The 12,418-nt window shown below is 40.8% G+C and overlaps 1 protein-coding gene across 16 annotated transcripts in view; it reads right to left on the bottom strand.

Moving 5' to 3' along the window:
• The window catches only part of LOC126299057 (FYVE, RhoGEF and PH domain-containing protein 6-like), a 204,480-nt gene that overhangs the window by 67,519 nt on the left and 124,543 nt on the right, over window positions 1-12,418 (bottom strand). For all 16 annotated transcript variants that reach the window (XM_049990718.1, XM_049990714.1, XM_049990729.1 and 13 more), the window contains one exon: window positions 2,864-3,036. In XM_049990718.1, coding sequence (XP_049846675.1) covers window positions 2,864-3,036 — 173 coding nt within the window. The remainder of the gene's footprint in view (window positions 1-2,863; window positions 3,037-12,418) is intronic.

Below are 12,418 nucleotides of genomic sequence, written 5' to 3'. Positions count from 1 at the left end.
TAGCAGAGTAGTGACCTACTGAAGTTGCAGTTTATCATTCTGCAATATTTCAGCTTGTGTTAGTTGGGATACCATGACTGTCATGCTAGCAGCCCCACATAACAAGCACCCAAGAGGACAGACATACTGTTAACTCAGCTGTGCAGATCGAATAGCTCCATCATGTACCTTGGGTCCAGATATGAGTTTGTTTGCATCAAGATACATATCCACATGGATAGTGTGAGAATGCCTGCAGTGTCAGGGACTGTCAATATGGCAATCACTGTTGTGGCTTCCCTTGATTTGGTAGCAAAGAGATGCATGCTGACGGTGTGTTCACCAGTGACACTGGACACAGTATGGAGGCTCCAATGAGGGTGAACATTGCTTAATTGCATTCCTCATCATAAAGGTAGAGCATCATGTGCAACTGTGCTATTGGGTACACAACGGATCATCTCTGGTTTGCATAGCTGGTAATTTGGATGACTGGTATTACATTTCTGACATGTTAAAACTGGTGTCTGTGGGCTATCTTTGTGGTCTCCATGACATTATCTTTCAACAAGATGATGCAGACCACAAGTTGGTGTACCGTCTACAGCTACCTCGATATAGGGGTAACTTTACTGTTCTCTCCAGACCTCTCACCCATGGGAAACATTTGGCCATATGTCGCTGAGAGACTCAAATGTCACCACTTGTGAGCAATTATGATTAATGACCTGCAGCATAGAGCTGAATCAGCATGGAAAGATGTATCCATATCTGTCATCCAAGCTCAGTTTGATTCAATGGCCAGCCAAGTAAGAACCACTGTTGCTGCCAGAGGTGCTAATTCTAGTACTTAATTTCACACTCTGTACACCCCCAAATGACCTCCAAATTTAATTACACATCCTTTTTTATTATAATGTACACACGCACACACAAAACACATAACTTTTCACTGATTTGCTATTCTTCATAGTGCTCCAATTTTAGTCACCAGCAATGTATTTTTAATGTACATCTACCACATTGCAGTGCACATTTCCAGTATTTTAGTGTATGTTTTATAACTTTTTGTGCATAAATGCATGCATATTTTGGTTATTTTTAGCACATATCAATCTACCGCCCTCGCTTATCGTCATTATACACACATCAAAAAAAGTTTTGCATCACCTCGGATCTGATAGTTCCGGAACCTGTATAGAAAATTGGAATAGATATCAACATAAACATCATTCCTGCCCTTTCTATTGCTCACAAAAACCACACATTGCATGTTGTTCCACCATGCAGCAAGACATTCAGAGGTGGTGGTCCAGACTGCTGTACACACCGGTACTTCTACTACCCAGCAGCACGTCCTTTTGGATTGATACATGCCTGTATTCGTTGTGGCATACTATCCAAAATTTCATCAAGGCACTGTTGGTCCAGATTGTCCCACTTCTCAATGGCAATTCAGCGTAGGTGCTTCAGAGTGGTTGGTGGGTCACGTCGTCCATGAACAGCCCTTTTCAATCTATTCCAGGCATGTTCAATAGGGTTCGTGTCTGGAGAACATGCTGGCCACTATAGTTGAGTGATGTCGTTATCCTGAAGGAAGTCATTTGCAAGATGTGCACGATGGGGCCAAGAATTGCCGTCCACAAAGATGAATGACTTGCCAATATGCTGCCAATATGGTTGCATTATAGGTCGGAGGATGGCATTCACGTATCGTACAGCTGTTATGGTGCCTTCCATGACCACCAGCGGCATACATCGGCCCCACATAATGCTACCCCAAAACAGCAGGGAACTTCCACTTTCCTGAACTTGCTGGACAGTATGTCTAAGGCGTTCAGCCTGACCAGGTTCTCCCAACACGTCTCCGACAGTTGTCTGGCTGAAAGCATATGTGACACTCATTGGTGAAGAGAACATGATGCCAATCCTGAGCAGTCCATTTGGCATGTTGTTGGGCCTATCTGTACCGCGTTGCATGGAGTTGTGGTTGCAAAGATGGACCTCGCTATGGACGTCGAGAGTGAAGTTGCGCATCATGCAGCCTATTGAGCACAGTTTGAGTCGTAGCATGACGTCCTGTGGCTGCACGAAAAGCATTATTCAAAATGGTGGCATTGCTGTTACGGTTCCTCCAAGCCATAATCTGTAGGTAGCAGTCATCCACTGTAGTAGTAGCCCTTGGGCGGCCTGAGCGAAGCATCTCATCGACAGTTCCTGTGTCTCTCTATCTCCTCCATGTCCAAACAACATTGCTTTGGTTCACTCCGAGACGCCTGGACACTTCCCTTGTTGAAGGCCCTTCCTGGCACAACGTAACAATGCGGATATGATTTAACTGCAGTACTGACCATCTAGGCATTGTTGAACTACAAACAACATGGGCCATGTACCTCCTTCCTGGTGGAATGACTGGAACTGATCAGCTGTCATACCCTCTCTGTCTAATAGACACTGCTCATGCAAGGTTGTTTATCATGTGAGTTCTTTGTCAACTGTATGGTGGTTTGTTCCCTACCCCCTCTTCCCTTTTTACAGTTTATTATTTTCAATACAAACCTCCCAACTTTATTTCATTCTCCCCTCATTTCATTTCAATAAATGTGGCAAATGGATGAAATTGATAAGAGTAAGAAAAAAATGACCACAAAAGAAGTGTCCCAGAATTTTGGAAATAACCCACATCTATCTAATTGTTACATCATGGTATACTACTACACTGTAAGGAGAGAGTTGCATAAGGTTAGAACCAATTCTTCACTTTTAAGCTAAAAATGGTATCACAGTTGCCAATTTATCGTTTAGTTATTGACAGAAACTTTCATGATACACCTCATTCTCAGCCAACAAGCAGAATTTTTTTTTTTTTTTAAATTTTACTTACCTTGCCATTAGTGTAAAACTCCTTGTGCTGCTAATGATACTGAACTCATTATGGAATTCCTCGGCCTGTGGTGTAGTAACCTTCATGCCTCCAAGAGGGAGCTCTGAATTTACTTTTAGCCCTGATGCTAGTCCTGACCCATAGTATGATGTGTACAGCAGGCAATCATTCAGCTGAAACAGTATAATGTAACTTCTATACATTGACACTTCTGATAACTGCCATGCAAAAATATATTTCAGATTGATTACAATATGCTTAGAAGCGATATTCAGAAAAGTTTCACTGTAACAATTGTTCACTGTTCTGAAAACAACCATAGAATTACTCAGAACACTTGAAGGAAGAAAGTGCAGCATATCTGACGTGATTATTATTATTATTGTTGTTGTTGTTATTATTATCCAAAAAATGAATAATAATTCCTTAAATTTACTAATTATGTGCATCAACACAATAATTATACACTATTATTCACCGATATAACATAAACGTATAGCCTCGTTGCTAGGTGTACTATTAGTAAAAGATTCTTATTTCTTATCTTGTTGTTTACAGAGTCGTTTCTGTCCTGACCTGAAGTTGGCAGCTAATATCTAAGTAAAAAAGTACCATGCTCCATTAGAGCTGGCACAATGAGGAAGTCCCACAAAGCTTTCTTGGGCAAAGTCTTGGTGAAGGTGGTCTTCACTGCCTTTGCCGAACTCTTATAAAGTCTCAAGATATGTTTCTCCACTCCATTTCCAGCCCGGTTCAGTAACAGTACCCCAATTTTCAAGTAAAAGGGCAGTCTATGTGGCATGTATTTATTTTAAAATTGATGCAGTCATAAAATATAAAACTGGAATCCAGAAAAGATAGAAGGAATTTTTATAAAACTGTATTTAAAACAGGTACCTACTAGAATGGACTTTCCGTATCTGTGGGTTTGAAGAACCTACCCATGATTATTAAACAGTCACACTCACCAAATCATACAGAAAACCGGTGTGCAGATAGTCTTGCGGTGAACAGGCATACTGCATAATGCTAAAAATAACTGCACTATGCAGCATGTTGGCTGAGACAGGGAGCCACTGAATTCGATTCCCAGTACTGAGAGTGATTTTTCTTTGGTAGGAGGACTGGACTGGGGTATACTGAGCATCTTAAGGTCAATTGAGGAGCTACTTGAATGGGAAGTAGCAACTCTAAGTTCAAGAAAGCTGACAATGACCAGGAGAATGGTGTGCTGATCCCATGTCCCTCTACATGACATCCGATGACACCACTGGAAGATTTTGGAGCTTTGCTTTGCATGCTTTTAATGGATCTTGTTTAAGAGCTTGAAGCCAGTCTTTCAGATAATAACTGAACTGTGATGGTACATCAGGTTCTTTTCTTATTTGCAAATTACTCTTTTCTTGTTGTGTTTCATAATGTTCACTCCATAAATCAAATTTGGTTCACCCAGTGTCCTGCAATATATCTATGTTTTTGCCCATTCTCACTGACAATCGTTTCAACAACTGCAAGCAAATCCTTGATGGTATTCACTGCCTTTGTACATGCTGAAGCATTATGAAAGTGTATGTTCCTGAACCTATGATTGAACAACGTTGATATGGGTAATATGTTAACTTGTTCAGTGGTAATGAGCACTTTTTGATTTATGTTATGGTATTACTCTTCAGGTTCTCTCCAATAGTCTGTACTGGTCTGGTTGCACAATAAATACAAAGGGTGCTAGGAAAGTTTTGCAATACAGCTTTATTTATTTAATTTTTTCACAGAAATTTCTGCCATATTGAATACACTTCTCCATCCTCCAAAACCAATCCCTAAAATAGTTCTCCCAAGTTTCTGTAGGGAGAAAGGCACACTCATTGTCCCAAGCCCTCAGGAAGTCATCATCACTTGAAAACTGCCCTCCTTTCAGCTTCATTCTCACATATGGGAACAGTGCGAAGTTACGAGGAGTAAGGTCTGGACTGTAAGGAGGGTATTCAAGGAGTTTCAGACCTGTACCCCACAAACATTTGGTGCATACTTTGGCATGGTGAGATGGAGCATTGTCGTGATGGAGGAACCAAGTGTTCATTCTTGTCTTCGGTCGCAGGTTCTTCAAAGATTGGATGACTTTGGCAGGCAGTGTTCAGTGTACCACTTAGCTGTGACTTTCTTCTGTGTATCCAAAACAACATGCTCCACAATTCCATTCAATTTGGAAAAAAACAGCTATCATTTTCTTCTTTACTGAGTGGGATTTTCCAACAGCCACGGGTGTGTCATTATCTTCAAAGACGAAAACTTTGTTTTGAGTCTTAGTCGGCACATCATAATGCCAATTCTCATCACCTGTCATGATGCTATTCACATATTTAGACTGTCCCTTAGAAAACTTCCTTGACATTTCCTGGGACCAAGTCACATGGTGCGTCATCTGCTCTTCTGTCAACCTATGCAGCACCCAGAGGCAACAGAGTTTCTTTACTTGCAAATGATGATGTAGAATTGAACGAATTGTTGATGCATTTAGCCCTAAGATCTCCTCTATCTGCTTATAGGTCACTCGCCAGTTAGTTGGGTTGGGTTGTTTGGGGGAAGAGATCAGACACCGAGGTCATTGGTCTCATCGGATTAGGCAAGGACGGGGAAGGAAGTCGGCCATGCCCTTTCAAAAGAACCATCCCGGTATTTTGTCTAGAGCGATTTAGAGAAATCACAGAAAACCTAAATCAGGATAGCTGGATGCGGGATTGAACCGTTGTCACTTGCCAGTCTTCGTCTAACATCTTCCTCACAGCATCAATGTTTTAACTGATGATCGTGGCCTTCCCGTCCTCTCAGCATCCTCCAGAGTAAAAGTTCCTCTTTGGTATTCTCTGTGCCACCTGAATACAGTTGTACGATGTGGACACACATCACCGAATGCAAGTCATTTCTCCAAAGCACTGGCCTATGTTTAAACCACGCTCCAAGTTGTATCGCAAACTGGCCCATATTTCACTTCATGACTATGATGCCATAGCAAGAACTTCAAACTAACCCTGCTAGTGAACAGCTGCACCCACAGACTTGGCACAGTGCCTACAAAGCAAGTATGAAGTATTCTCAGAACATAGCAGTTTATTGTTGCGTCGTATTGCAGAACTTTCCTAGTTCCCTTTGTATTTTAATATTCAACATACTAGTTATTAGCATTACATTATTGCTTACAATGTACTTTCCTGTGAAGAAGTAGCCACTTCTATAGATCAAAGAATGTCAAAACCATCTTGCAGATTTACAGTATCTGCAGCTGTTAGCATGACACTTATCTATACCACATTGTTTCAGTCCAAATATCTTCAAGAGTGTTAAACTGGTCACATTCTGAATATTATTTTTGAAGTAGTTCTGAATAACTTAAAATTGGTTTTCCAGCACCCACTTGAATGTATGTCTCCAGCATACTTTGCATAAAAGTGCAATGACTTTCAGTAGACTTAAAAAGCTTTCATTCCCTACAATTTGAAAAGCTTGTGCATCTTTACAAATCATGAACATAATTGCTTTACACAAGCATACACCTTTCATTCCAGTTTCTGAAGCATATCACTATGAACTATGGGGCACAACATGTGGCGTAGTGGTTAGTGTCACTGGTTGGCATATTATAGGTATCAGTTCAACCATGACTGCCTGCAATTATTTTGTATTTATCATTCCTGGAATGTTCTTGAGATAATGTTCTGACTGTATGTTGGAGTCAATAATAAACATGCTTTCAGCTCTAAGTGTTGTACTTCACTGACAATCCTGCCTTTGGATTTCAACTTGATCATAGTTTCAACATGACAGTGTGTGGTAGAGACACTGGGTACTTCAAAAGATTGATGTAATTGCGACAATGTAAAATCTGTCATCTGAAAGGACAGGAACTAGAATAAAAGCAGTACATCATTCCTAAGATCTATATATACCAGGAGGCAGATGGATTCCAAAATAGCAGTAAGGCATGCATCAGAACATTCCAGAGACTCTGGTCAAGACCTGACAAAATGGATGAACAGGTGGAATGCCAACAAGTTTGGTAAACGTGTACTTTTACTTGGACAGCACAGCCCGACAGTGGTTTGAGAACAATGGAGAGAAGCTTGTATGAATTCCAGGCTGAAGTGAAGAAGTAGTTTTGTGACAAACAGTAGCAAGTCCACTTAGCACGAGAAGAACAGAGCCCAACACCAAGGGGAACAACACAGTCATGTATATAGAATATTTTGAACCCTATGCAAATTGTAAAACCGAGCATGAGAATGTCGTCCCTATGGCATTTATGGAAGATCACCATGAGCTCATCTCTCTCATATGCAAGATGGAAAGGGAAGAGGCACAGCAGTATACAGCAGCCAGGAATGTCAGACCAAGTACACAAGGGATAGAATGCACCAGTGTCCACCCAATACATCATGAGGGAATAGAGAATATCAATAAAGGCATGTCTATGACACCAATCTCCACCACCAGTCAAACATGCTGTGAAGAATGGATGTTGTCAACCCGAATTTATTCAGCAACCAACCAACGCATACTCCTACACAATGTACATTGCACCACAGAAAACAGACATTTGGTGTATGGAGAACAACACACCAGTACACTGACACTGTGGTTGCTCTAGGCATATTGTATGCTACTGCAGAATGAGATGACCAGTGTTCGATGACTATTACACCACAAGACATCAACCATCAAAAAACTACTATTCACGCTGGTCTACTGTATACCATTACAGTCGACCTGTGCCCATCATTGCAGCCTGGACATGCTCCCCAATATGCCATAGCTTTTCCCTATTATCATACAAAGGTACCAGCTGCCTGCCTAGCCACTGAATACAGGAAAACTAAGCAAGCATACCACATATGGAAGTGAGAAAATCATCCATGGACGACAGTCACCAAGATATCAGGAACTCTCACTTATATCATCAATGGCCAACCTGACCGAGTGCTAGTCAATTCAGGGGCTTCTTTTTCTTTCATATCAGATGCTTACTTTTGTCAGCTAAAGAAGACTATGTTCCGTTATACACAAGAGATTATGCTAAAGATCTTAAATGGAAAATACATCCAGCCAACGGGAACACGTATTGCAAGAACAACAATAAACAACAGAACAAAGTCTTTTGAATTTGTTTGTTTTAGCAGAATGCAGACATAATGTCATTCTTGGATGGAACTTCTTACAGGCATCTAAAGTAGTCATAAGAATGTGAAAGATCAGAGCTCCAGATTGGTGAAACTATTCCAGTAAACAAAAGAGAGATTGCTCCTCCAGCCAGTTATTTACCACTGAAGATGAAGTTATCCCACTGTCATCAGTAACACGAGTTCTAGTCATCAACCGAGATGTTCAATTAGACTGTGAAGCTTTGTCAATTGCAAAATGCTACTCAGGCTCATGAAAGAAATCTATATGCCAATGACAATCATAAACATTGTAGGTGGTAAAGGAGAATTTTGAATCACTGTCATGAGCAGAAACAATTCACCTCTAAAGTTATGTGTGGAGGGGCAGTGGAACCAGTCCAGGAAGGGTGGCTTAATGTAACTGCCAAAGAATCATGCTCTGCTTACACAACAGGCATTGTAGGGGGGAAGCTACTACTGAACTGCCAATGAGATCTGATCTGACCAAGGAACAAAATTGGTGAGCAATAGCCATTCTATGTCAATTTTTGGATTCTTTAAAATCAGGAGTGGAGAAAAGATAAACCAAGTAGCCCATGATACAATACTCTGTTAACACTGGGGGATCATCCACCAATTATACAGTGCTCGTATATGGTGTCACCATCTGGACAACAGACAATCTGTGAGGAAGTGGAGAAGTTGCTGCAAGATGGCATTACTGGACCTTCAAAGTATCCTTGGTCTTCTCCTGTTGTCTTGAGAATACCAAGGGTATCACACAGCATTTCTGCATCAACTACTGATGACTGAAAAAATACACCATGTAAGATCTCTATGCATTGCAGTGTATTTGTGAAACCTTAGACTGCTTGAAAGGAGGAAATTATTTTTCAACTATAAAAATGTAGACAGGGTACTGGCAAATCGAGGCTGACGAGACTGACTGGGAAAAGGCTGCCTTTGTGACTCCTAATGGTCTCTATGAGTTTAAAGTTATGCCATTCGAACTGTGTAATGTTCCAGCCAACTTCGAATGTATGATGGACATCCTACTTCAATACCTTAAATGGATGATGTGTCTTTGCTATTTGCATGACACTGTCTTTTAAGACATCTGAAGAACATTTAAGCTGCCTGCCAACTGTGTTGACGTGTTTTCAGACTGCAGGTTTGCCTGAATCTAAAGTACTGCCTCTTCATCACCTAAGAAATTAAAATCTTGGGGCACCTAGTGAATGGCGATAGAGTCTGCCCTGATACAGAGAAATCAAGAGCAGTCACATATTTTAAAACTCCTCAGCACATTTATTATGTGAGAAGTTTACTCAGAACATACTCATACTAATGGCACCAGCCTATGTTGGTGACACATCAAGAGGTTAGCAAGTTACATTTTTAGCTTCCTCTGTGTACTTTTACAGTTAAGAATTATGTTAGTAGTACTAGGATGGATCAGATCTGTGCCGCTGTGGGTGGATGCAGGAGAAGCTGGCTGCAGATTGCAAACAGTTGCAGATGCTTTTTGTCATACCCAGCCATCTTCAGGCTGTTACCTTGGGATGTAGAAATGGCAGAGAATCATGGACATTGTGTGCAACACCTTAGATATTGCTTGTTTCGCCAACAGAATTCGCTTTCAAGGCACCCTGAAGTGTACCCAGCGCAGGGAAACTGCCCTCAATACATGGTGAGTGACGGATGGTATCATATTCACTTAGCTTGAGGTGGAGAGTCAATGTGAAGGATGGCCAACTGACCTCACCCACTGAGCCCTGTGAGTGGACAGTTGGCCACTTCTTCAACAGGATCTGAGTAGGCACAGGGGGGAGGCGTCTGCTAGTTATCAGGAGCTCCAATGTTAGGTACATTATGGAGCCCCTTAGGGAAATAACATCCAGCACTGGGATGAAATCTAACGTGTGCTCGGCACATCTGCTGGGTGGCCTCATTCAGTGAGGTCCTGGCTGCAATTATTGATCAGGCAGGGTGCAGTCATCTGTAAGTTGTGGCTTAGGTTGGCATTAGTGACATCTGTTGATTGGATTCTGAGACCATACTCATTTTGTATGAGCAGCTGGCAGGAGTGGTGAAGACTGCTGGTCTCGCTTGTGGAGTGGGGTCCTTTTGTTTAGAGCTGAGTGGAGGGTCCCAACCAAAGGCTCCATTGATTCTATTATGGTCTTTGCTGCAGATATCTGGGCCTTCGTTATGGAGTGAAGAACTTGCAGGACTTCTCTTGATAGGTCAGCAAGTATCAGAATATTTGTGAAGTGCACTTTTTTTTCTTTGACTAGGCATTAGTTTGATGTCCTCTGAAGAATGATTGTCAGTCAATACACAGAAAGCAAAATCATACAACGTACAAAGATAAGACAGTTCAACTGTCTAAATTTTAACAATAAATTGTCAATGTATTTTTAGCAAAGTTCCTGATTTACAGTTCCCCATGAAAAGTTGTCACATTGAAATTATTTTTAGAACCAAAAATTGGTTGAAACCCAAAGTAGAAAGCTCCGAAGTATTTAGCAAGGCATGGAAAGTATATCGATGAGACAGATTGAATGTCATCAGTAAGGGAGTGTTCGTTCACTACAGTTGACAAAAGCACTGTGTCTATTAAGGTCGAAACAGAGTCTGACTGTGAGGTTATCTGGACATGTGTATACATCTAAGTGAACTCCAGATTTTTTTTACCAGCCACCCGATTCCACCGTGACAGTTTTAGACTCACTCAAAGAGTGTCTATGCTCACTAGTGTGGAAATACCAAGATCTTGCAATATTAGTTGGAGGAGACTTTAACCTACGGAGTATACAATGGGACATCCATGGATTCACTACAGGTGGTACAGATGGGCACTTTTGAACAAGTTTTCTGAAAACTGTCTTGAGAAGCTAGTTAAAATTGTGATCATGATATCAGAGCGACAAAGGTTACTAAAGATAATAAATCCATCAAAAAAGCTAGGAGAGAATTTTTTTTATAAAGAGCAGACAAGACATTGTTAGCATCCCACTTAGGCAATTCACTTCCAATATGATGGATGTAGAAGCAGTATGGGAAAAATTTAAACAGATTGCAAATCATGCTCTGGAGAAGTATATGCCAAATAAGTGGATTAAGGGCAGAAAAGACCCGTTATGATTCAATACCAAAATTTGGAAAATGCTGAGGAAACAGTGACTGTTGAATTCTTGGTTCAAAAAAGAATGAGCAAATGACAACAGGTAAAAGTTAGTAGAAATTCCTGCACCTGTAATAAGATGGATGTACAAGGCATACAACTTCCATCATCATATCAGATAAAAATATCTTGCCAAGAACCTGAGAAAATTCTGGTCCTACATAACATCGCTGAGTGGACTGAAGGCTTCTATCCAGTCACTCATTGACCAGTCTGGTGTGGCAGCTGAAGATATCAAAACGAAAGCTGAAGTTTTAAATTCTGTGTTCAAAAAGTCATTCACACAGGAGAATCATGAAAAGATACTGTCGTTTGATCATTGCGCAGAATCCCCTATGGACAACATAGTAATAAGCATCCCTGGTATACAGAAACATTTAGAAGAGTTGACAACAGATAAGTCATCAGGTACAGATAGAATCTCAATCTGGTTTCACAGGGAGTACTCTACAGCATTGGCCCATTACTTAGCTTGCATTTATCATGAATTTCTTGCCCAGCACAAAGTCCCAAGTGACTGGAAACAAGCGCCAACAACTCATGTATATAAGAAGGGTGGTAGAACAGACCTGCAAAATTGTAGACCAATATACTTAACATCGGTTTGCTGAAGAATCCTTGAACATATTCTCAGTTTGAATACTATAAATTCCCTTGAGATGGAAAAGCTCCTGTTCACAAATCATCACAGACTTAGAAAGCATTGACTGTGCAATGCTCAGCATGCCCTTTCCTCACATGATATCCTGCAAACTATGGATGAAGGACAACAGGCAAATTCCAAATTCCTAGATTTACAGATTACTTTTAACATGGTGCCCCACTGCAGATTCTTAACAAAGTTAAGAGCATAAAAAATAGCTTCACATACACGCGAATGGCTCACAGACTTCTTAAGTACGAGAAACTATTATTTTGCCCTCTACAGCACGTATTCATCAGAGACAAGGGTATCATCAGGAAGCCCCAGGTAAGTGATAGGAACAGCCTTATACTCTATAAACATATGTGATCTGATGGACAGAGTGAGCAGCAATCTGCAGCTGTTTGCTGATCATGGTACAGTGTACAGGAAAGTGTTTCTTGTTATGTTGTTTAGTGACTTTAGGATGATACAAGACGACTTACACAAAATTTATTGTTGGTCTAAAAGTAGAAAACTTCAGGTTATTGCAGATGAGTAGGAAAAACACCTCTGTGATGTTCTATTATAGT

This window comes from Schistocerca gregaria, chromosome X (genome assembly GCF_023897955.1).
Source record: "Schistocerca gregaria isolate iqSchGreg1 chromosome X, iqSchGreg1.2, whole genome shotgun sequence".
Lineage (NCBI taxonomy): Eukaryota > Metazoa > Arthropoda > Insecta > Orthoptera > Acrididae > Schistocerca > Schistocerca gregaria.
Note: the sequence above shows the minus strand (reverse complement) of the source record. Positions and strands in the feature narration are given on the sequence as shown.